Below are 27,111 nucleotides of genomic sequence, written 5' to 3' on the forward strand. Positions count from 1 at the left end.
ACTTGGCAATGTTGGCCAGACAGGCATGGCGGATTCTGCAGAACCTAGAGACATTAAGCGCCCGTCTGTTAAAAAGCATCTACTACCCATCATCTAATTTCCTTGAGGCGGATATGGGAAGCCATCCGAGCCAAGTGTGGAGAGAAATTGTTGAAGGTAGAGATATTCTGAAACAAGGTCTGATAAGAAGAATTGGCAATGGGGAGACGACACATATATGGACACATAACTGGCTACCACGAGACGAAATGTTTCGCCCGTACTGGTGTCTTTCACCCAACAGGCCTACCTTGGTCTCGGAACTCATTGATCACACAACGGCTTCATGGAATAAGCAACACATTCTTGAAACTTTCATGCCAATGGACGTTCAGGTGATAATGGGAACCCCGTTGTGCACACGGAATATACCAGATTTTTGGGCATGACATTTTGATAAACATGGCATTTTCTCAGTCAAATCAGCTTACAATATACTTGTGGCAACGAGACAGAGGAGAGAGGCCTGGCTCGAGAGTAAAGCAGGGACATCTAGCTCCGCAGCGGAGGAGGGAGCATGGAAGTCGCTTTGGAAAACGAAAATCCCTGGCAAGATTCACATGTTTCCGTGGAGATTATCTAAACAATCTCTGCCTACAAATGATGTCCGAGCTGAAAGACATATGGCAGATTCTTACCTGTGTGGATTGTGTGGAAACCAAGAGTCATGGCGTCATTCGCTGTTGGAATGTTCGTCATCACGAAGCGTATGGGCTTTGTCAGAAGAGGATATCACACATACAATCACGTCCACCACAGAGCCTCATGCCAAGCAATGGTTATTTACCCTGATGGAGATGCTCCCCCATGATAAATTTGTCAAGATGGCTGTCACTCTATGGTCGATATGGTATGCTCGACGAAAGGCAATCCATGAAGGGATCTTCGAGAGCCCTCAAGCAACACATCTTTTGTTCAGAGGTTCGTTGAAGAGCTAGGGATTGTTGGCAATTTAAAACACCGATCCTGTCCAAACCCTCAGACTCCAGCGGTACGTCAACTGAAACCAAAGAAGCCACCACCGGGTTTCTGCAAAATCCACGTCGACGCCGGGGTGCGATCACGAGGAGGATCTGCAGTAGCTGTGTGCAGGGACGATGCAGACAACTACATCGGTAGTTCGGCTTTAGTCATCGAAGGAAGTTTTGATCCAGCTACTTTGGAGGCAGTAGCATGTCGCGAAGCACTTTCCCTAGCAGAAGATCTGCATATTATGAATTTTGTGGTTGCTTCAGACTGCAGACAGGTGGTCCTGGACATCAATGCGAGATCGCAAGGGCGATATGGAGCAATCTTAAGTGAGATAAACCTTAAAGCCTCTTCTTTCCAGTGTAATTTTACTTTTGAGAGTCGTGCTGTTAATTATGAAGCACATAGTCTAGCTAAATTTTCTCTTTCTAGAGGCCCTGGTCGCCATGTTTGGTTTGGTCTGTCCCATGACCAAAGACGCATCCCACATCATGCGGAATATGATGAATAAAGTGGTGTTTTACCCCTAAAAAAACCTAATGTGGTTTAGTGGCTCTGGTTTTTTCTCCCGGTTCACAACAAAACCGGCCAGTTTGATTAGTTTCGTCTGGTTTGATTGCAGAACGGTCCAGTGAGCTTAAAAAACCACCAGCTGTGCCGGTCCCGGTTTGTTTCGATCGGACCGAGGTCTAGTCTGGTATTTTAAAGTTTAAACTATGGTCACACCTGACAAAGCAATATCTCCTACGTACAAGATTATACCCGACCTAAAGGGCGAGCGCTGAGGCCATCAGCGGATCGGCTGTGTATGGCGTGTGGGCCAACCGCCCATGAGCATCTAACATCCTTTTCTACTGCTACGTGGCTCGAATGCTTTCACTGGTCGTGACCCTCTGAATTGCCGGCGGAGTTGGGTGGAGAGGTTTGGGTGAGAGCATCTCCGGCCGTTGTGCCTGTCAAGAGGCGTTTTTTCGGCCTTCTGGGGTTGCACCGGCGGATTTTTTGCATTGGGGACAATAAATTTTCCAGCCGTTCCCCCACCCAACCGACGAACGCATGGTGCACGCGCCCACTAAGCTCCACTGCCGCCGCTCCGTCCTTGTGCCCGGTGAGGACTCCGGCGAGCGTGGACGCGGGCGTGACTCGTGGGGTGGACGGCGCGCATGCCCAGCGCGCCCGCCAGCTCCGACAGCGGCCGCATCCCGCGCTCCTCCTCGGCGCGCACGTTCTGCAGCTCGATGATGTCCGCCCCCGTCTCCCGCAGCACCTCCTCCACGCTCCGCCACCGGCTCGCGTCCAGCCCGCCTGACACCACCTGCTGCGGCTTCCGGCCCCTCTGGCTGCCGACCAGCCGGCCGCTCCTGTCGCGGGAGATCTCGTTGTCCTGCAGGTTGATGGACACGCATAATCAATGGGACAGATTGATGATATGGTGCATGATACGCCCACCTAAATATAATAAAGCAGAATCCTTATGTCTAATATTTCTGTGCTTTTATATATTAGTTTTTTAAATTGCACTTTTAAGAGGAGAAATATTTCATGGACAGTTAAAATCCCCAGGCATTGGAACTGCATTTGCTCGATCCTTGAGTGGATACTTTCATTGTTACCTCTTTAGCATCCTAACTACTACAAATTTTAGTGGGGGTAGTTAGAGAAACAGGCAGAAAATAGGAAGTAAATTATACTACCAAGAAAAGAAAAACAGAAGATAAGAGTAATCTGGATGTGGCATACCTGGAAAGTAGAGCTGAGACTGACTAACCATTTTGCATTAAGGTTTGCAAATACATCATCTCGATATTTGAAAACGGGTCCTTATAATCAGAACAATCTATTTGGCAATAGCAGTTTCACCCAAGTTGGTTTTGCGATGCAAGAACAGAAACAAAATCCAGTTATTTTCTACATCAGGCTAATACAAGAGAAAAGTACACGCATAATCAATGGGGACAGATTGATGATATGACATACGCACATAGCTGAACCTAGCTAATATGCATAACAATGACAAGTTATTTATTTCATCATATTAAGGCCAAATGCAGGGCTTATCACCCCTGATTATGCATACAAAACACGGAGCTAAGTATGCATTTTAGATTTGGAATAAACATTTGGTAGGCTTGTCATCCTTACCATCCTCTTCAACAGATAACATGCATTTCAACAGATAATAGTAAGAAAGCAAAGCATCATCGAATTATTTGATCTGCTAGAAGTAAGGAATGGTCCTCCGCGTTTGGAAGGATACGATAGGATTTCTTGCCCTCAAGTGATAACCTCAACCTCTTGTTGCTACCTCTCTGCTGGACTGATGGTGATCCTTGTATTTGCGATTCAACTGCTCAATGCTTCCTAAATCATAAGACAATGAAAAAGAATAAAAATCAAAAGGTATGACAGACAAATCAGAGAATAAATTGGTAGGGCACTGGATAGTATCACAATAAATAGAACACAAAGTAACTTTCAGACAGAACCAACATAGTAGCTACTTGCTCAACACATATCAGATGATCTTTGAGCATACTAGACATAGAATGGTATTGTAATATACAGGAGAAAGCATAAAAGGAAGTTATTCATTATAAACTTTTGGATACAAAAAAGGTAAAGCGAAGGTAAGAAGTACCTTGAGAAGGAGAAAAGGTTCTTGCATCTCTTATAGATACTGAAACTTCAGTCCACTCCAGATCTAGATGAACAGGTAATTAGGAAAATTAAGGAAGAGATTAACAAAATGCAGAAGGGATGTGTTTTAGTATCTAAAATCAAACCTCAAACAGGTTCAAGGGCATGCATTGATATCTATACATGAGGGAAGATTGAACCAAAAAAGGTTTCTGACAAGTGCGTGTAAGATAAAAATAGGTGCACAGGAAGAGATTAACATAATGGGTTTATGCTTCTATGACCAACCTCAGTGTGGCGGCAGGTGTCCAGAAAAGAGCAATCTCCGACATTTGTATCAGTATGTGGAGCAATAATAAGGCGAAAGTGAACCTGCTCCAAATGAAAGTAAAAGTTGGACCTAGTTATCATTAATAGCTAAAAAATATGTACTGAAAGCAGTACTGTTTCAAGCATATTATGAAGAAAATTTATATAAAGAACTTAAATAGAAAAAACCAAGCTGGTATTCTATTGGCATCTCTCAACTGAATAAACATTTAATAACTATATTATTTTTCAGTTCAAAGACATGTGTTGAATAATGTCCATCAGTAGTCAGAACAGGTCAGTGAGTACACCTTGATTTTGCACCATCAGAAAGAGTATGGAGATCTTCTTGTCTAGGAAGCTCGTCGTCGTGCACCATCACTTCCCCGCTGGATAGAACAAATTAAACCAGCAACTTAGTGATCCTAAACTATTAACACCACATTCTTTGAGGCAATACCACAAGCACCTGGTGCAGCCGAGAGTTGTGTGCGTGTGGGTCGCCTGCTCGGGGAGGTGTCAACAAGGCCACAGGGACCGTGCCGGTGCTGGGAGCTGGGGAGGTCCGGCAAGGGGGCAGGGAGGGAGCTGAGGAAGCCCGGCGATGTCGGCATCCATGAGGCTGTCGGCGACGTTGATTGGGAAGTGGCACGACACACCAGTAGCAATGGGGTGCCGAATGGTTGTTGGAGGTAGATGGCGAAGCTCCGGCCGACGGCCGTCCTCCGGGGACCCTTTCGGTCGGCCAGCACGGATCTGGCGACTTGGCCTCCCGCATCCATGGAGGCCACTAAGCAGAGGAGGACGGCATCGATGGGCCACACCCTTACCTCTCGGCGCGCGGCGTCTTCAGGAGTAGGGGCGGCGACCGGAGCAGCCGTCGGCCGATGCGCTGCAAAGTTCTCCGTCGTGACCACACGAGGGGCCTGGGTCCCCGATGGGACGGGCTCTGGCCTCTCACGGGATGCTATTGCTAATTACGCGGCCTGGGATCCCTTCCTACTCTTTCGGGACGTGAGAACGATAGAGTTTTCGTCCGCACACTAAAAATGCTAAACACAGTTTTGGATGTGGATTAGAGTAATCTGGACGGTTAGATAAAATTATGTGAACGGATCGGGAGGCTGTAATTCTTCCGTGTTGTTTTGTGTAGGCTAGACTGGGTGTACTTAGCGATGAATATGTTTGCTTGTTTAATAGTAGTAGGGATAGAGATTACTTGTGTCTCTTTTTTTCCAGCCAAAAAGAAATCACCAAAATATCCCGTACTTTCGTCCGTCGGTCCTCACGTCGATGCCGGACGTGACTACGACGCCGGACTCGTCACGGATCGCGGTACCTGCACCGCCACATCCCGCGCAGCACCACCTCTCAACGGCGTCCTAGACGGGCTCCGGCTCCTCGGCGAAGGAGAAACTGGCGCGGACCGCGATCTCGGCAGGCACACCCGGTCAGACATGCGCTTTGATCGGGCGTACAGACTTACCGGCTGTAACCTTCTCGGCCAAGTGTGGGTCGCCTCACCGTATTGGAAAAGACAAAAGCAAAATAATCAAATCTGAACCCTCACGAACTCCACACTACTAAAGTTACTAAAAACTGATGTCGTTGGAATTGGAATCATACTCGGAAGATAATGCATTTTTTTTATTCACTACTACTTCCTTTTTGTGAAGCTATATCAATGTATCTTACAAATTTGGTCATGCTTCAAGATAGTGCATATTTTTATTTTTAGCATAGTTTTTTCATCACCAACTATATGCGCGGTCCAGGTGCATCCAAAATCGCACACGTAGAACATGACTATAGTCGGGCGCGGCGGAGCGCGCCGTTGTGTCTAGTTACATTGATATTGTGCCTAATACATCAAGGACTTGTGAAGTGTGGATTCAGGGCATCAAAACAAGCTTTCTCAGCTACTCTCTCCGTTCCTAAATATTTGTCTTTCTAAAGATTTCAACAAGTGACTACATATGAAGCAAAATAAGTGAATCTACACTCTAAAATATGTCTATATACATCCGTATATGATAGTTCATTTGAAATCTCTAAAAAGACAAATACTTAGGAACGGAGGGAGTAGATGCTAAGAACTTATCTTCAAAGGAATGGCTGAAAGATATTTCTATTAGTAAAATTATTCACTACTTCATTACTAACAAACAAATACCTACAAATTTGCGAATTTATATAAATTTACCATTAACATTGACGAGCGCGGCAACACGATCCATCATGATCTAGTAGGCTAGTAGAAGTCATACTATGTGTAGCACATATCAAAATTAGTCACATGTCAAGAAACATGGTGGGAACTACTCCCTCCGTTCCTAAATACTTGTCTTTCTAGGCATTTCAAATGAATATCACATACGGATGTATGTAGACATATTTTAGAGTGTAGATTCACTCATTTTACTCCGTATGTAGTCACTTGTTGAAATGCCTAGAAAGACAAGTATTTAGGAACGGAGGGAGTATTTGATAAACTAAATTTGATCCATAGCGCAACAAACTCCATGCATGTTATACTTACACAATTAGTCCTATTCAACTTTGTAGCCTATGCATATGTAGGGTGTGACACCTTTATATAATAAAGTGGGTGATGATGAAGGTGTAGACTACATCCATTGAGAAATAGACATGTCCCCCAAAATCAGAAACTTACTTGCCTCACATGAATCAACGTTACATCTTACAGCCCAAAAGCAGAGCTATGTCTAAATGATCATATTTTTACTATACAACTAGAGAACTTCTAGAAGGTTGCTTCACAAACATAGGAAATGCCAATCTAAAGAGAAGATATGCACGCCACTCATCAAAGCACTCATGGACATTTGGTTCTCCCCTAACAAATCCATCTCAGACATTGATCATCTAAAGCTAAGTGTGTTCTGCATGCACATGCCCATCATGCATAACAATCTAGTGCACTTGGTTAGCCTCTACATCGCCATCATTTTCGCCGCTTTCGTGGATGCCTGGGGAATCATCAGTGCTAGCCTCCTGGATGTGTTGTTGACCAGGGTTGGGGTTATTTCCCATGACATTTTGTAACGTACCATCATCCACAAAATCGTAGCTAATGATTTCCACGTCCGCCTTTCCCAACTTGATGCATCTGGCACAAACCAATCTCACAATGCTTATCAGCAACATGAGAGTTGAAATGGATCCTGTGATGACAAAGAGACCAGAAAAGTTTTGTAGTGTGAGAGGTGCAGAATCAGCGTCGGGGACTGCACCAACACCCATTGGCGGTGAACTTGTGCCGAACCATTTCTCTTCAATTTGTGAGCCCTCATCCCCTCCCTCAAGGTGCAAGATGGCAGTTGAAAGGTTACGCACTAGTGGAGAACTTAGACGGAATGCCTGAGGATAAAAACATGATGTTAATTATCAACTTAATTTCGTCCTCATGATGTAGTGTAGCACTGCAGGAAAAAATTTCAGAAATAAACCAAAGCATTAGGTTGAGTTGCTTACAAAACCAAATCCAGGAGTCTTGTATATGCACCCAAGCATCTTAAAGTCATTTTTGTATCGATGATCAGCGAGGAAAGATGTTAAATAGGGGATCTCATCAACGATAGCTGACACACCTCCATTCATGGACCCCTTTCTCAAAGCAGTAGCATATTCCTCCTTTTTCTTGTAGTTCCTTAGCTTACTTTCACTGATATTATGATTCATCAAGAAGGATCTCACAAATGAGCCATCTTGGTATCCTACAAAATCACCATTACGCCGGAGTTGCTCCAGATTTGTTACCCAAGGTCGGAGCCTCTTTGCAGTAAGAATAGATGACAAACTTGCTGTGTAGCTCTGTACTAGAATCAGCACTACAAAGCACCATATCACCACAACAACTTTTGACAAGGGGCTTCTAATACTTTGGCCTGTGGATGGAATAACAAATATGTTATATTACCTTAGATATGTGGTAAGAAACTAATCAGGATAGGCGTCGAATGTGATCACGAAGTTTAAGCTTGAGGTGCTGACCATGAGAAAATGTCAAAGTGGAGAAAACGAAGTAGAGGGCAGTGCTACACTGTCTCAAACTTGATCCTTGGTACTCTTGATTTCTGGGCAATTCGATCATCCACACAACAAATCCAGTATAGAGGAAGAATACCATGGTTGCTAACCAAAGCTTCCCACTTAGTGGCTTTATAAATGTCCAACGGATTGTTTCTGGCTCATCCTCGGAGGGCACAAGCATAGACACACCAGATTGTGTGTATGGCATTGTAAAGTCTGTGCTAGCGACTCGCTCCGCGGTTATCGTCACATCTCCCACTGCACCATCATACACCTATTCATCACGCAAAAATTTAGTTGAGATTAAAATTTTATCTAGGTTTAAGAAACTGTAATATTAACAAATGAATACTCATAAAAAAAATTGGGATGCGGGTGAGCAAGAGTAAGCCTCACCCCCAAAGACACGTTGCCTACTAGCTCATCATAGGTACCGTTGAAAACAATAAATTTATAGCATGGGAGAGGATGTAAATTCCTCATAGCAGCCTCAAAGATATCAATGCTATAGCCGGTGATGTTTTGTTTCTTGGAAATAGGATCAATAACATTCACAAAAACTTGAAAACCTTCTTTTTGTGGCACGCCGATCTTGAGCTTCGTCTGACCTTTGCATATCTTCTTTGTCTTTCTTGTATCTAGCTTTCGGGCATTTCTTGTATTAGTTTTTGGACTAAGAAATGTTATATTATCACTTCCAAGTGTAAATCCAATCTTGTCATGGTCTCCGGAAGCCACAATATGATCTTCTAGCCAGAAGGCGCACATTTTTGGGGAAATAGCAGAGAAGGAGATAACTGGAATGTGGTTCTCGTGGCATAGATGAGCTATGTGATCTACTTTAATCAGTGTCCGAGGACCCCAAATGATGGTTTGCACTCGGGCATTCTTGATCAGCTCCTCGGCTGCAAAACTCATAGACATGAAAAAATTAGCCAAGCAATTTCTAGAAATCTCACAATAATTAGCCATGAAAATAGGTGTACTTATTGCATTGCTCCATGAAACTTCACATCAAATTAGGGATTAGAAGTGCCATATGGTGTGCAATAGCTTCAGATATCCTCCATGACCTCCTAACTTCCGCATATTAGAAACAGTATATTTTTGGCATGTTGTTATGTGTCGAACCAGTGGAGGCGGGGTCATGCTCATGGATGTTGTGAGGGGGAGGATCCACAAGCCCACGAGAAAGGGTACCTTGTGAGAGAATTTAGAGGTGTTCTAGGAGATATTTGCGATAAAGATGGGGCCATGGCCACGTGGTTGGGTCAACGGGGATATTATTTCGTGAGGCCTTAGCCGTTGGGTAGCAGGTCGTATGATGGATGAATAGTGGTGCCTAGATGTTATGCAGGAATGCAATGCCCTCCATTGTCCATCCGTTCAATTTTTTTTATGAACTAGGTTGTCACACAATTCAGTATGGTAGAAGAGCCAAGACCTGACCAACATGCAATTAATCAGTGGAGCCTCAACATATGGGGTATTTTTAAAATATATTAACAACCCTTCTCCATCAATTTTAGAGTTTTACGTCCACTGACTATGATGGAGTTGGCATTTCGGCACATGGAAAGTGCTGGGAAAGAAAGTTGTGACTGAAAAAGCACCAGGACATTCGAGAATGTGGTGTCTTGTAGACTAGCGACTCGATTGGCTTTTGGTCCAACATGTCTGTTTTTTAACAGGCATACAATCATTCAGTTTTGTATTTGTATGCTAAAATTAGTATCTCATTTGGTTGACACTATTAAGTTGGCACAAACATTCAATATCATATTCGATTGAAACTATCGTCCTGCTATAGTCTGAGCCACCATTGTCGCCTCCATCCAGACAATGCCTCTATCCTTGTTATCACATGCCACATAGAGCACACCGTTGTCACTCTAAATAAGAAGAGAAGTCACTCCTCATACTCCCTCACCTTCGTCTTAGTTGAGACACACGTGCGGAAGTTGGCCCCATGCACCTTTCCGTTGTACATTACATAGTGGAACACAACGTTGGCCTTGCAGTACACTTTTGATGCAGTGTTGTAGGAGGAAGAAAACTGGTATGAGATAGTGGTGGTTGATCAAACGGATCAGGTGGAAGTCATAAGAATTGGGGATGAGGTAGAGGAGATGGCATATGGAGGGAGGTGTGAGTGGGAGAGTGTGGTTGGTGCTGGTAGGAATTCAACGAGTCGGGAGTTGGCGAGATACATCCTGAGGGAGAAGGGGGGACAAGGCGGTGGTGTAAATGGGCTGGTTAAGGTTTCTGTTGGTTTTTAAATGTGTTGATTAATCACGCGATGGAATTGAAGTTGGCACTAAGAGCTTTTAATTTGAGTGTCTCACGTAATGTTATTGCCTTTTGGTTGTCATAACCTTGATGTACCTTTTTTACAACTTGGTGTTGGAAAAAAAGATGGATGTGTGCATCAATCTATACAGTGGCTGGGGCGCTTCTTCCTTTTTTTTTCTAAAAAGAAGAAGGCCTAGCAATTCTTAACAAAGAAACCAGATATAGTTTATTGAAATCAGGTTTTTTCACAAAACTGACTAGGATAACTTGAATATTTCAGACTATCATGATTTCAACCATATGGGTATTATTTCTGCAGTCAATTTAAAACTCATCACATTTTGTGGGAGTTTCAAAATTTAATCTCATTGAATTAACTTGTTGTTAAAAGAAGACATGTCCATTGGCGGCATGTGCCCATCCAAATTCTGTCCACAAACAACACATTGATGCACTCTCCCATAAGCAAAAGCAAGACTCACATGGATGATATCAACAAATTCTCTCTGATTGATGATCATTTTTCACCGTTGCTTTAAAGAAAATATTTCAAATTAAATCTCATGTTGATATGTTTCAGTAATTTTTTTGTCAGTAGTTTCTAGGTTATTGTTACTTGCTTAGAAGGATATAGATAAACACATCCACTTTGTTACCATAGTCACTTGGTTACGAGTAGTAATATGTCAACCCCACACCCCTATGTAAGAATTACCTGATAGTATATTTCTATAGTCTCATACCGTCTCTTTCCTATATGGTATAATTAAAGAGGTGATCTACTAACCTATTTATGTTAATATGCCACATCAACATACAAAATACATAGGAAAAGGTCCACCTCAACATGCAGTTATGCATGGGAAAAGACTTTCCACTCTATTATGCTACTTATATTCAATAAATACTTTATAACTATACAATAATCAAATACAAAAAATCATATATATATTTGCAGTTTCAGTCAACATATTGTTAATTCAAATATTCATGTTGCATACAACTAATTCTCATTGAGGTATATTGCAGCCAATTCCCACAACAACGCGGGGTATCATTTAGTTTATAACACTTCAATAATTACATTCTGGAATTGGTAATACTTGCAAATTACTAAATTATTACTACCAAGTAACCGCAAACTATTAGGGTTGTAAGAGTTCAGCACTAACATGATAGTCATGTTCTTATAACCTGTTAGATGTTTATGACAAAAAAGGTCTAGAAATAGCAAATGGAGATGTTATTTTGAAGCTCTCATCGAGGGGAACTCAAGGCGAAACACATATCATTAATTGTATTAATGTTTTAAGCAATAAATAATTTTTGAATTTTAAATGTAGTAATTAGTATCATCACGATGAGGTCACGTTTTGCATATATGCACATGTCTTCTAATACTAGTTGGGGGGACATGTCCCTAATATATTCTATAAATAAAGAAAAATATTTTTCTGTAACAGTTTATATAGCTTTAGACTGATTTGCTTGCTAAGGCCATATATAAGGTGCTTAGAGAGGTGCCTATGAAAAGGAACCGAGTTTTTCTTAAGCACTGGCCACAAACCCTTAGTTAGGCACCTCTCCTATAAAAACTAGCTAAATACCCGTGTGTTGCAATGGACAACTTTATTCTAGTGGTCCAACATAGATTTTTTTATTAGGTTGAGATTAAGATATGTTGTGGGGAGAAAATCCATAGGCAAAGGTAAGGAAAGATATGATGTGTGATTGAGATTGTGTACGAACAACTATGTGATTTGATTTTGTTGTTTGATTGCAAGTGATTCTTGCTATTGTGATTTATTTGATTCTTGTTGCTTGCTTTACAAGGGATTTCTTTCCCTAGAAATGAGGAGTTGAGGTCAGTTTAAAAAAAAGGATTATCGCATGGTTTGGAAAAATAAAGCGGCGGGGGCGGGGGGGGGGGGGGGCATGTATCAATGGGAGAGGCAGAAATGATGAAAGCGAAATCAATAAACTTCCTTTTTGTAGTAGCGATAAGCAGGAGTGCTTACGCAAAAACCGACCAGTTTTTACAAACACCTCTCTAAACACCTTTCTAAGTCGACTCTTATAATCTTTATAGCCATAAGTGACTTGTATAGTAGCGAGGCTCCGAGTACATTGACCCACACCCATACTCTTGTGGATGCTACGTATTCATTCACAATGCTTGAAGTTAGCATGTCAAGTCAAATTGACTTCAAAGGAATAATCTATACCTACTATTAAAAGAAATAGATATTCTTGGTTTGGTTCCGCTTTGTTTCGTTCCGTTTTGAGCACTTTTACGTGCACTAATTTTTAAGTTTTGTTCGTTTAATAAACATACGTGCAAACAAAGAAAACCGGGACAATACAAATAAAATCAGAACATACCTATAAAGGAAACTTAATTGAAACAAAAGCTAAGTGGCCGGCCACATGTTACCCAAAAAATATATACATGAAAGTCCGAACTAACTACAAGTTGCCGGGTGCCGGCTAGCTTGATTCTTTCCCAGCTAAACACATGAGTACATGTTTAAGCAGGCTGGTGGATCGATCCGGCGGCGACTACATGGCTTGATTAATTGCTCCATGAGAACTTGCAGGTGCACAACCCTAGCTTCAATGAGTCAAGTTAATCTTTTATTAATAGCTGCTTGATTTTTTTATTTTCTTCTTTTCCTAGCCGAGCGTCCATGCATCAGGTTTTCATAGCTAAACTGACTACACAATAAGTAACTGATCTACAAAGAGGAGAAAATGAGGTATTTTCATATTTCTACAATTCTGTTTTTTTTCGCCGGCTCATGTATTTCTATCTGACATGATATGGATTTTGCATAACTCGAAGTGTGCTAGAGAAATATTTTGCAAGGATTGGGATCCTCTCAGTGCAATGCAGATTAGCATGCATGTTACCTTTCTTTGTTCATCTTCAAGGAGAATTACTTTTTTTGTTCATCTTCAAGGCCAAAATCATATTATTATTTTTATCGTGCTTCCAGGAAAACTGATACTTACTTATGCTAATTTGCATATCTTGGTATATACAAAGGAGTAATTGAACAACTACCCATGCAAGCTCACATTGATCAATCAAAGTTAGCTTTTCTATAGTATTGATTGTTGAATAGTCATGCAGAGTAGCCTTTTGCAAAGATGGTGAAAGCACCCAATTTTTATTCATCTGGGAATAATTGATGTGTATCATAAATCAAATCATCGCTTATGTTTTAGGTTGTGTTTAGTCTCAAATCATCACTTGCTTACTGTGATAGGAGAGTGAGGTGATTTTTTCTCCCATTGCAACGCACAAACATATTTAGGTGGCACTCTTGGATGTTATTATGCCATGATGATGGTCGTTTCGATGGACAGTGGGCACAATAATTTCTCCCGTTGTAACGCACAGGCATATGTGCTAGTAATTAAACAAACGTAAAGAGGTAATGATAAGTACAATTAACGGTTAATTATATTACCAGCATGCGCCGCAGTGGCCAGATCCCCGCTCGAGTCCATCACGCGCAGCTTGATCACCGGCGCGGCACCGTAGCTGGCGTACGGGCCAGCGTTGAAGTCGTCCAACGCCTTGGAAATGCAGGCGAGGGTCTTCCTCCCCACGTCGCTCGTCAGGTCCAGCACCACGCCCACCCCCACTGGCTCCGGCGCCGATGCCGCTGGCGACCCAACGGCGACGGCGCTGGTCCAAAGCAAGAGGTAGAGGACTACGAGCAGGCGCCTTGTTGGCCACTCCATGCGCGTGGCTGAAGTATCACTAGCTACTAACTGTTGATGAGTTGGTTTACCGTGGACCGTAAGTGACAAGTGTACATACATACATGTATATATACTCGCCGGGAATGATATATGTACATACATTATCCGTGTATACGTACCGCACCGCGTTGACGTAGGGGCAGGGATAAATAATGTCATGTGGTGAAACTTCCTGGGCACTTCCGGCAGCTAGCCAATACTATACCTCTATACCTCTAGGCATCCGTTTCTTCCTGGGTCCTTAGGGCATCTCCAACAATGTCCATCAAAATAGACACCCCAAACTTTATGGACAAGGAACAGAGGGCGGCTTCAACTAATTAAAAATAAATATCATCATTTGTCCATAATAAGTTATGTAAATATTCCAATGCAACAATAATTTAAATATAAGCATTACAATCTAAACATGAAATTTTTCAATAAAACAATTTAGATTTGAATTCAACTTGTTTGGACACATTTTTTAGTTTTCCTTTGAAATCACCCACAAATGCTCAACAAGATTTTTTTTTGGAAACTGCTCATGAGTTGCCTGATGGCGAATCTTTTTTTTTTGCGAAAAACATCAAATCTATTATAAAAGTTCACTGAAAGTACAAAGCATCTCAAAGTTAATTAAAAATTACATTGAGATTCAGAGACCACCGAACAACCACTACTACCGCTAGAACGAGCTGCCGACGCACTGCTGTCGCCGCTCCCCTACCGGAGCCGGCTTGACTTTGTCGATGATAGCTGGAAAGTCTTCGTGTGTGTGCCACTAGGGACCAGCGCCCTGGAGCCGTAGTCATCGCCGTTGAAACCTTGCATAGATCTGAAGCACCTGACATCAAATCTCGTCACATGATGAGAAACTCTAACCTCACCGCACCAAGAAGACGGCAAGAATCTATGCCGCAGCTCCATCGACTACGTTCATACGAGCGAACTCAAGGAGGATCGGAGCCTAGAAGACTAACTCAAAGAAGAATTGTCGCTATCCACCCGAGTGTCGCACCTGCGAGGACTAAAAAGCTCTAACCTAAACTACTAAACGGAGCAGAGGCACAAGGATTCCCCTCCTCGCCACCGGCTGCGGGAGCGGCAGGCAGAGGGGAGGTGAATCCAGGGCTCGCCACTGAAGTCTGGAGGGAAAGGTTTTTGCCCTTGCCATTTAGGGTTAGGGGAGGAAAACGAGAGGAACCAAATATGCTCGATGGCGAATCTGTTGATGCACTTGGATAAAATCATCAAATGTCATCGGATTATGCTCTGGAAGTTGGATAGAATCACCCATACGCTCAAATTTTAGACAGTGGTGAACTCTGCCACTCTCATCCTCCACAATCTAATCATATTCTGCACGATCACACAAGTTGTTATCACCTCCCACAACGTCTATAGATCCCATATGTTTGCAGGTTCTTGAACAACTGCAAAATGGTCATGGAGCACTCCAAATGCCATCTCGGCATCCTTTCCAGATCCTTCTTGTCCTTAGCCAAAGTAATATCTTTTCTTACCCCTTGGATCATAGATGGTGTTGAAGAAGGTCGTCCACCAAGGATAGATATCATCACAAAGATAATAGGCCATGTTGTCATCATAACCATCAATAGTATAGTTGCACGAAGGGGCTTCCCCCGCAGACAACCTTGCAAACAATAGAGACTACTACAATACGTCAATGTCATTGTGAGACCCGGACATCCCAAAGAAAGAGTGTCAAATTAAAAGCTCTTGTGATACAATTGTCTCAAGAATGATGGTGGGCTTTGTGATGGACCTGATATTGCACTTGGAGAGCATATGTGTAATTCTTCCATTGCTAGCGCATGCAATCCAGGAATCCGAGCATGCCTGGTCACCCTCTTGCTTTTTGATAGTGCAGTGTTTTCCGCAGTTGGTTCTCTCAAGTATTCCTGTCCAAACACCTTGACCACTGCCATAGCAAACCTGACCATGGCGAAGACATGTGGTTTCGAATATCCGGAGGTACTCCTCCCACGAATCTACCGCCATGCGATAGGCAAGCATCCTCCGTGCAACTGTGCACTTCTGGTAGCTAGAGAATCCAATGTTTGCAACGACATCCTTCTTATCAAGATGAAGTAGTCATCCTACACACAGACACCATTGTAGCAGCGATCGAACACAATTCGGCTCATCCAGAATCGACGGAAAAAGGACTCGAATAACACATCAGGGACTAAGTAGTCGTCCATCGGCGTCATATGTCCCCGTGCCCTGATTCAACACTCGATCGATGCCCCTTGATTGATCTCTTTAAACTGAGAACATGGTCGTCCGCGCATTCCACATATTCAATAACCGCTTGCATCATCACCATTTCATCCTCATCTGACGAGGATGGATCCTTGAACTCGGCGTAGAAGTACTCTATGGCTGAATCCATCATGTTTGCTTCAAATAAACAACAAAAATGTTAATAAATTGGCTATGGCATTGGGAAAACACTTGCGGGGCGTGGTGCCCGCTGTGGACGGCAATGTGCAGGGGCAGACGACACCTGAGCAGCGTCCGGACCAGGGGTGGAAGGCGTAGGCAAGTCGGGGCTGGCGCCTGGGTGGACTGCGGAAGGTCTGGCAAGGCCTAGGCGACGGAGTGGGTGGTACAGCGGCGACATCAGACACCTACGTAGGGCAATGGGGCGGAGTGAGAAAAGTGTGGCTCTAAGTGGGGGTTTTGTGTGGGCTGGGGGTCTCGGACGCCTACGTAGTTGCTACAGACGTCCGCAAACCTCCCCTGGCTTTGCTTCCGTTTTGCGGGAATTTGGACGTGTGTACCGGTCCATGGACTTTGATGCACGGCTTTGGATGACATAAAGTGTTCAGATCATATTGTTCGGATGTTTGGCTATGTTTCGATGGACAACGTTGAAGATGTCCTTATATGCTTAACTCGCTTAGGTCAATGGTCAAGTCTGTTGCTTCAACGGATGTACAAATAACCATACCAAAAAAAAAACATGGTGTATGTGCTAAGCAACCTTAGAACAAACAATGTAAAATAAAACATTTCTTTAAGGTTACCAAATTAGTAAAGCCCAGCTGCGAGGATTCCAACAGCCAGTTAGTATAGTGGCGCGTGGCACGTGACATACACGACGGTTCAAAGTTCAAACGATGGTTGCATGCATGCAGTGGCTAGACTCTCAAGGGAAGAACACCGTGGATCCAACACAGCTGCGTATGCAGACTGCTGGGCCAGACCGATCTTAGTTAGATTCGCCAACGTCGCTCGCTAGCTACATTTCCCTTAAAATAAATACTCACGTCGTACGCGAGTGCTTTCATGCGAGCTTCGGCTGTCCCAGTCTCGTCGTGTCAGGTAGAATGTTGCTGGCGAGAAGCAGAGAGGGACCAAAACTACAGGAAAATAAGGAGAGCATTGACCAATAATCGTTTTTGATATACCTTGATGACATGAATGAGCGAAGGAGGTAAGCGCTTGCGCATGCATGGGCATCACGGAGATCCTATGTAAATGTTCCCGGTCATTTTGCTGTGCACAACTGCACATGACGTAACTACAGAGTCTGGACCAACGGCGAAGGTTGAGAAAGGGCATGTACAATGACGTTGATGATGGCATATGGATACGGATGTCCCATGACAAAAAGTAATTTGAGACATTTACATTGATTTTTTTCTCAATGCAAACTACTACTAGTGAGCCTCATTAAATAATAAAAAGTAGACTCCCACTACATATGTATCCCTACTCTTAACTTTAACCCTTTCAGCTTTATGCACCGGGCTATTTTTTCTCCGCAAGCACCCGCCTCCTATAGAGAATCCCGCTGCTTCATTCGAACCTACTTTTTTTGACATCCGATCCTAAATGACGTATATGGGGCATCATCCTGGAGTTATGCATCATACATGTCTTAAGAAACTTCAGCAGTGACGTACCAGCTGGACAGAACAAAACTGCTAGATGATCTATCACACCAGATGGATCGATGGCCGGCAAGGCGAAAGTATTCCACGACGAGCAGTGCTATGCAGCCGACGATTTCCCAGCCGATGCATGCACGACACTAGCTTATCAGCGTTTGATTAAATTCCTCTCTAAATAAGGACCGTGAGATCCTACTATCGTGCACATGTCGTGCAGAAATCATCGTGTGTGAAGCTATTCCATTCCATGACCCTGCGGGGCTGGGCGTGGATTCTCATGGAAATATTCCTCTCACAATGAGCTTCATTTCTGTACTACTACTGCAAAGTATTCCACGACCAGCTGTTGGAAATATGAGCAATTTACCAAATGATTTTATTGACAGAAATACTAGATAAAGCATGACTAATATAGCAGAGATAAAATAAGTCATGCGATTCGACAGAGAGAAGGTAAATAGCATATGTATATATGAACTAGAACCGAACACATCTAGAACAGACACTAGAGCAAAAAGTTGTAACAGAACCTCTAATAGAAAGAGTATGAGAACATACGGAACGGGAGCAGATGCACCGGTCTTGGGGTTGGTGTCCTCGCCAGCCATGTCGTCGAGGAGGTTGTCGACGTCGGGGAAGAAGTCGTCGTCGGGAAAGTAGTCGTCGGAGTCCGGGGCGTCCGTGACGAAGAAGTCAGTAGTCGCGCGAAGCGCTCCCCAAAAACCTTATCACCCTTCTCCCGTACAGGACTCAAAAGGTGCAGTTTAGAGGCCTACTGTCCCGACCTGCAGTGCATGCCGCAAGTCGGGATGGGGAAGATCGTGTCAGTAGCTCAGTGGTCAGGAACTTGGAGGCGAGAGGGTTATGTTGTTCTGGTGCGTCTCTCTGGGAGGAGCGACCTCCCTTTTATAGGCGCAAGAGAAGGAGGCGAGAGGCTGCGCCGGGAGCTGAAAAGAACGAGGGAGACGAAACGAACAGACAGTAGGCGAAGAGGTGCGCCGTTCGTATTCAATCTCCACTACAGCAAAAACGTTTCAGCTTCCGGGTGACCTTTCGTATACCCGTCGTGCGTGGCAAAAATTTAGACATTGGCTCGTTCCCGCAACCCGCGACGCGTCGTGACGAGGCGTGGCGTGGCGAGGCGGGCGGCGGAGGAGGAGCGCGCGTGAATGTCCCTCTTGTTCTCATCCTCATACATGTGGAGAAAGAGCCTCCCTTATAAAGAGGTCCAACTCCCTCTAAACTAGCAGTGTGGGACTAAACTTTAGTTCCACCTCTTGCCTTTTTTGCACGAATGGGCTGCGTGTGCCTCTAGGATTTATTAGGAATTTCTGAAACTGCTATTGGGCTAGGCCCAAAATAGACAAAATTCCAGCAATCCCCCACCAGATCCTAGAGGCACACAAAATTTGCCTTTGGTTCCAAAACACTGTTTTATATACCGGTACTACAGTGGAGACTGTTAAGTTGAACTTCCACCTAGAACTCTATGCTACAGTAGTAAGTAACTTGGACAGTGGACTGGGCCTTGAACTGCAAGTTTTCTGCGAATCTAACTTCACATAAAGCCTTGACCGATACGTGGCTACCGTGGGTCTTCCCCGCGGGTGGAGCTTATGCGTCATACTCCGAGACGTTTCATGAGTTTACTAGAGAGAACCCTACTCTCATAGATTGCGACGTTTAACAATCAGACTCATATAGGTGCGTTCTTCAAATGATGTTCTGCAGGACGACATCTCTGCTTCAGTGAGCCACTTAGAACACATTAAGATATACATCAACCTGCCATGCATATTAGGAGAGTATTGCATCTTCATGGAGTGGTCTTAATAGTAAGGATACTCTCCTCTCAGTTGATCAACAACTTGTCTTCCACATCTAATTCACGGGAACTCCGATCACAAAGAATAGGTTACCACTATGAACAACTCATATTGTGGGTCTCATACCCATCTCCCTCGATGCATTATCTATCACATTACATGATAGACCCTTAGTAAAAGGATCTGCCAGATTCTTAGACGTTTGGATATAATCCAATGCAATAACTCCGGAGTTTCTCATTTTCCTGACAGACTTTAACCTTCTCTGAACGTGTATTGATGACTTCATATTATCCTTTGAGCTGCTCACTTTCGTGATCACAGTTTGATTGTCGCAGTTCATAAGGATACCCGGTACAGGTTTCTCAACAACCGGCAAGTCATTCAAGAGCCGGCGAAGCCAATCTGCTTCGACCGTAGCTGTATCTAGTGCTGTGAGTTCTGCTTCCATTGTTGACCTCGTTAAGATAGTCTGCTTGCAAGACTTCCAAGAAACAGTGCCACCTCCATGAGTGAATACATATCCGCTCGTGGCCTTTATCTCATCAGCATCTGAGATCCAGTTTGAGTCACTATACCCTTCAAGCACCTTTGGGTGCCCAGTGTAGTGAATTCCATAATTCGCAGTGCCTTTAAAATAACGCCAAACTCTCTAGAGCTTTCCAATGCACATCTCCTAGTTTTGAGACAAACCGACTCAGTTTGCTAACAGCAAAAGAGATGTCAGGTCTTGTAGCACTGGCTAAGCACATAAGCGAGCCAATAATATGAGAATACTTCAATTGATCTCGAGCAATTCTTCGATTCTTTCGAAGCAGCACGCTAGCATCATATGGTGTTGGAGAGGGCTTGCAGTCACTATAGCCAAAGCGACTCAAGATCTTTTCCACATAGTGAGATTGAAGCAATGTAATCCCACCATCATCGTCTCTCAACAACTTGATGTTCAGAATGACATCAGCCACTCCTAAATCCTTCATCTCAAAACAGCGAGATAGGAAATCCTTGACCTCTTTAATAACATTCAGATTTGTTCCGAAAATTGGTATGCCATCAACATACAAGCAAAGGATAACTCCCTCGCCCCCACCATGGCGATAGTACACACATTTGTCAGCTTCGTTTACACCAAAGCCTGCAGCTGTTAAAGTTCTTTCAAACTTCTCATGCCACTGTTTGGGTGCTTGCTTGAGTCCATACAAAGACTTCAGCAACTTGCACACTTTTCCGTCCTGAACATCTAGTACAAACCCATCTGGTTGTTACATATAAATTTCCTCGTCGAACTCTCCATTTAGGAAAGCAGTCTTAACATCGATTGATGAATGAGTAGACCATGAGAGGCATGTAGGGTAACCCAGCAGAAAACAAAAAATTTCCGACCTACGCACCAGCCCAGGACCACTATGGAGACTGCATACATGGTTTGATCTTTTTCGTTACCGACTCGTAGCGCAGTGGGAAGTAGAGTCGATGACGATCGGCGGTGCAGATCCCCGCAGCTACGATTTACAACCTCCCAACCGGGAGGCTGTATACCCTCATCTGCTCCTCAGACAGCCCTTCGAAACTCGAACGGTCACTCGGACAGCCCTTCGGGAGGACCTTCGAAACTCGGACGGTCACGTGGACAGCCCTTCGGGAGGCACTCACGAACTAAGACCGAAACTACGATCTCTCTACAGAGTTGCACACATACGGTGTCATCTATCCGGCAGGGCTTCGCCGTCCAGAACTAGTTCCTGCCGGAACCCAGACAGCCTTACGGCTCTACGAAACTCTTTTCGTGGGAGGGAGAGAAGAAGCCAGATAATGCATGGCATGTGTATGAGAGAAAGGGATGAGTGTGGAGGGCTGCCCCTCCACCTCTATTTATAGGAAATCCCAAGGGGGTAGGGTAGTTTCATAAAAAACCCAAAATGCACATGAATGAAGTCCTTCCACAAGGACCTAGGAGTGAAACCAATCCACAAGAGGGTCCCCAAGGGGGGATACCCCGTGTGGCCGGCCACACCCCCATGAGGGGCCCAAAAAATGGCTCCTATCCATCCATGTCATCCCCAAGATCTTTTGGAGCAAAGCCCCAAAAGGTGGCTTTCCATAAAGTAACCATAAAGCTGATTTTCACTATTCACGACGACATTTTTCAACGTCTGATCAAACTGAAAATATTTATGTGGGCTAAGAACATTTCCAGTACCCACTAAAATGATTTTCAACGCGTTCCGAAACAATTCCGGTTTTAGTGATTTTCATGTGCGAAACGCATCTGAAGTGGCTCCGGCAGCTCTGGAACATTTCCGGTTTTTATCTCAGAAAATTCCAAAAAGCTTCCAGAATGATTCTGGCATCCTCCAAGAATTATCAGGCATGTGCCGAAACCAATTTGACTTAATGGTGTATCCCGAAACAACTTTTCGGTATCATCGAAACTTATCCGATGACCTCTCTCTACGGTACGATTCCGCTGTCCGAAACTTTTCGGTGTCCGAAACTTTTTCGGTGATTTTCTCTCAGACTCCCTGTCTAGTATTCAGCAGATAGATGACCCTTAAGTGTGTGACCCTATAGGTTCGGTGAAGTATAGACATGACCCGGAACCCCTTCCGATCAATGATCAACATCGGAGCCGTGGACACCCATATTGACCCCTATACCCACACGAATAAATATTCGAGTGAACCTCCAGTTGCCGTGTGCTATTCCTGTTGCTTCGCGATATGTTACAAATACCCGAGGTGAGACATGTTGGCATTCCCGTGGATCAACAACTTGTCCACTATGCTAGTTACCTCGTTACCGGTTTTGTTCTCTTTTCTCGTTTCGTGTTCCGGCATCCCCGTGATCAAATCACAAAGTGTCTGGCCAGACGATGATGGACACCGTAACACCGAGAGGGCCCGAGTATATCTCTCCATCGTCGGAGGAGCAAATCCCAATCTCGAGCTATCAAGTTACTTAACATACTTTCCCATGAACCCGTAAGCCGCCGTAATAGTCATCCAGTTACGGATGACGTTTAACAAACCCCAAAGTTCATGAAGCAAGCATGAAGAAACTCGATACTCTCATGGTCTAAGGAATTATGCAAACATTAACTATCTCTGTGTTATAAACCATTAACTTGTGACGAATGAATCTCTTAGCATAACATCAATCCGGGTCGATTCAACACAAATGTTCTCTTAACATTGTGCCCTCAAAATTGCTGGCATAGACATGCCCATGATCAGGAAAACAGAACCATCATGCAACACTTGAGCTAGTCTTAGAGGCCAGACTAGGAATACTTCTTACCGTTTATTATTCCACACGTGCATATGAGTCTTCCTCCGAGCCTCGTGGATATTGCAGACTCGAGAATCATTGCAGTTATAGCATGGAACATAAACATAATTATGAACTCGCAGATAAATAATATCATTTATTATTGCCTCTAGGGCATATCTCCTACAGACTCCCACTTGCACTAGAGTCAATAATCCAGCTTATGCTAATGCACTTCACACCTGTGGCACACCAGTGTAAATATGCTTCGCTTGTGGTATAGCCTGATGTCCAACGGATCTGACGACTTCAGTTCCGTGTGTATCTTTGCATGTCCTCGCGTTTTCACGTTTTCACAAAATTCATATTTTGTGTGGACTTGGCTTTGTATGTATGTGAATCACAGGTCGAACCTGGATTCCTCAGACTGAGTTATGGAGCAACTACCTGCAGTAGTGTCCCATTGTCAAAAGCCATCTTGGAACTATACTAAGTTCATGAATGAACTATATGATTCAACATCTTCTTTGTCGCTTCTAAAGCGTCAACATACTTAGCCCTTGTTATAGAATTCGCCACAGTAACTAGTTTGAACAAATTCCAACTAACTGTGCCACCACATTGTGTGTTACACAAAACCCTTAATTTAAATCGAAAATCGCATGGAGAAAAGATGAAGACTGTATCGATGTAACATTTTACAACGAACTCTTCATGATCTCTGCTTGCGAGAAAACCATGTCATCAGTACTTACTCTAGTACTCTGTGACATCTTTCACTGTTGTCCCATGATCAGTAATTTGATCACTTTGGTATCCATACTCGCAACACCTTGGGAGTATCGGACATATCTGGTTGTTTTACATACCATGGAATACATGATTAATCCAAACACAAAAGTGTGTGGAATCTGCATCATGTATTTTACTCATCAGTGTTTTGGGACACCGAGTCTTGCAAAAACTCTTTCCATGTGACTTTGGCAAGAATCACTCCTTGGCGTTTTAAATGCTAAAAGGTTTTAGCATCTTGTCAATATGTATTCATTGCTTAGCCCCATTAGGTAAATCTATCTCCATAGATCATCATGCCTAATATTGAGGCTATTTAGCCTAAGCACTTCATCGAAAAACTATTTTCAAATGAAGTCCTAATTTGTGTCAAGAAATTTATTTCCAATTACCAATGTGCCAAGCACATAAGGTTTTAGAAATATTATTACGCTCCCACTTACTTTCTTGAATTACAAGCATCTTCGTTACCCATTGATGAAGTCAAAACCCCTTTGACCATTTCATCAAAACACGAAGATTCCAACTCCATTTTGCTCTCTTCTGTCCATTGCTGGAACTCTGAAGTTTGCATACCTACTAGCATCCTCTGGATCGACAAATTACTTTGGACTGTATCATATACAAGTCCTAGCTTTCATTTCCATCAGATGGAAATCCTTTTATCATCCATGTTTCATATCTCATGATTGAAATATGTATTAATTGCTAGTTCAACCCGAACCGACTTTAAGCATCGCTACGATGAAAACAACCTCATCGTAGTCAACTCTTGAACTTGTTATTTCAACAAGTCGAGCTTTATGGATAAAACATTTTATCCGTATCAGTTTTAAGTTCCATAAATATTCGTTAGACTCTAAGTCTTCCGAAAGGTGTATCAAGGTTTTAATCTTGAATCACTTATATGGAAACTAACTCGGGTTGTATTGGCATTTAGCCAATTCCGGAGTCAGGGTCCATCAACGCTTCCTTGTGTATCGTAGGTATAATGTTGTCTAACAACAATATCTCGTTTGCGCACCTGAGAGGTTTGCACGAGCCTTGCCTACGTGGTTCAGCTGCAAGTTCGACCGAAGTTCATACATTTTATTGTAGAGACTTCCGTATCAGACGCAGTAGGAAACTCTGGAATTACTTCCAAGGTCTCTTTCCTTTGATCTGATGACGTAGATACTGTTTATCTCGTCGAGTTGCACTATTCTCCCACTCACCTTTTTGAAAGAACCATTCTCTTTAAAAGCACACCGTTTCGCGGCAAAACTATTTGCCTCGGTATAGGGAGGGAGGAATACCCAACATTTTGGTATAACCTACAAAGTAGCACTTGTCTGATTTGGAATATGTTTGTAACCTTTTACACAAGCCCCATATTCCAAATGTTAAGAAAAGATATAACATGGTTGGGCGTACCATACCATGGCTTCATTTCAACAGACCCGATGTAGCTCTTTTCAGTGTAAAAGCCGCAGTCTCTAAAGCATCACTTTAAAAGGGATAATGGCAAATTTATTTATGTCATCTTTGACCTTACCATGTCATAAATGGTTTGATTACATCTCCACGGACTTTCCACTTGCAGTGGTGTTCCGGGAGGTGCAAGTTTATGAAACCCCTTTCACAACTCATCAGACATTCGCTAAACATGTAACTCAAACATTCCTTTGTGCAATCAAATTGCATAAACATAATTTTCTTGTTACAATAACTTCTACTTCATTTTTGAGAACCTTTCGAATGATTTCAAAAGATCCAGACTTACGTCTCATCAAGTAAATATACATATATCTACTTGAGTCATTTCTGAAGATAAATAAATCCACCACTAACAACACTTATCGGACTACACACATCAAATGTATGATCACTAATAAGTTTGTTGTTCGTTCCTTATGGCCTATGAACGGTATTTTAGTCACTTCACTTTTCGGAGGAAAGTTGCAAGTGTCAGATGATTCAAAATCAAAAAGACTTCAAAATCCATCATAATGGAATTTTCCATGCGGGTTTCTCCAATGTGACCAAATGTAGTGCCATACTTGTGTGGTATTCTTTTAGTCTTGCGACATTTAGCGTCAGTGTTATGGATGTATCATATTACCCTCAATATTCATAACATACGTCCCATCGATGATGGAAGTATGGCCCTTATGTTATTCATAATACTTAACAACAATTGTTGTTTTTATGAACAACTCTTTTGCAACAAACATTGTGCAATGGGCTAGAGTGTATGAAACTCTAAAATGAATTATGAAAGTAAACCCAGAGGTATTGTATTATTATCAATATTCATAACATACATCTCATTCATAATGAAAGTATGGCCCTTGTGTTATTCATAACATCGAACATAAAAAGTTCTCTTATGAACAACCTTCTTGCAAGATACCTTATGCAATGGGATAGAGTTTGTAAAACTCTAAATGAATTATGAAAATAAATACAGACGGCAATACACCGATGGAAGGTATAGTAACATTTACTATGTTTCCTGTGTATACCTTAACCTCATTTCTAGCTAGTCTTTCAGGCCATAGTAGTTCTTACATCGAGTTGCAACAGAATGCAATCGAGCGGGCATTTTTGTGATGAACTCACAATACCCAAGAATTAGTGATTAACATGTTTAACCATAATTCGCAAGAACTATATCTTTGACCAGCCTTCTATACATCAAAAACTTGTATGACATTCATACACGAGCTGGATATTCTAGTCTTCTTTCCTTTTGCCTTTATACTTCTAGCAGTTTAACTTTTAGTATTTCTCCTACTCTCAGAAGAAGCACCCAACTTAAGAGTGGCATTAGCCCCGGACTTCCTAGGCGTGTAAGTCATACTAACACCCTTTGGACACTTCCTTTCTCTTTAAGTTGTTGTTTTATTCACCTTTCATTATATGACAGGCGTTCTTCTGGATCCCTTTCCCAACAGTCAAATGCATAGTAAACACTTTTACTAATACTTGCAAACAAACATTGCTTTGTTTGTATCTGAGAATAATTTTCAGTTCCATGAATATCATATAACTATCCCAACTTTCGAAGTTTGGGTTTCATGGAAGCAAACATATTCCACTTGACCGTAACAGAATTCTAGCTTTTGGATCGAAGGACGAGAGTCACATGATCCATAGCATTAGCAGGAGGATACGGAAAGCATGCGATAGGACAAAGTCCTTCTCGGCACTTTTGAGGACAATCCTCATATTACGTTACCAATCGTAAAGTTTTAACCAGATATTTAACA

General features: G+C 42.9%; 1 protein-coding gene across 1 annotated transcript; it reads right to left on the reverse strand.

Moving 5' to 3' along the window:
- Nucleotides 1-6,888: 6,888 nt before the first annotated feature.
- On the reverse strand, nucleotides 6,889-14,049 carry LOC123170907 (glutamate receptor 2.7-like). The gene is made up of 5 exons (XM_044588624.1): nucleotides 13,773-14,049; nucleotides 8,404-8,912; nucleotides 7,969-8,281; nucleotides 7,450-7,862; nucleotides 6,889-7,335 (listed from the first exon to the last, which is right to left on the reverse strand). Exons 1-5 carry the CDS (start codon nucleotides 14,047-14,049, stop codon nucleotides 6,889-6,891), a joined length of 1,959 nt encoding a protein of 652 aa, XP_044444559.1.
- Nucleotides 14,050-27,111: the final 13,062 nt, after the last annotated feature.

This window comes from Triticum aestivum, chromosome 7D (assembly GCF_018294505.1).
Source record: "Triticum aestivum cultivar Chinese Spring chromosome 7D, IWGSC CS RefSeq v2.1, whole genome shotgun sequence".
Lineage (NCBI taxonomy): Eukaryota > Viridiplantae > Streptophyta > Magnoliopsida > Poales > Poaceae > Triticum > Triticum aestivum.

Bases quoted from the DNA above. Each gene is read 5' to 3' on its own strand.
- LOC123170907 (XM_044588624.1), bottom strand. From the start codon at position 14,049: ATGGAGTGGCCAACAAGGCGCCTGCTCGTAGTCCTCTACCTCTTGCTT. The intron at 8,913-13,772 runs GTAATATAATTA...TGAGTTTTGCAG, and splicing joins GGCCACTGCGGCGCATGCTG to CCGAGGAGCTGATCAAGAAT. The intron at 7,336-7,449 runs GTAAGCAACTCA...TTTTATCCTCAG, and splicing joins AGACTCCTGGATTTGGTTTT to GCATTCCGTCTAAGTTCTCC.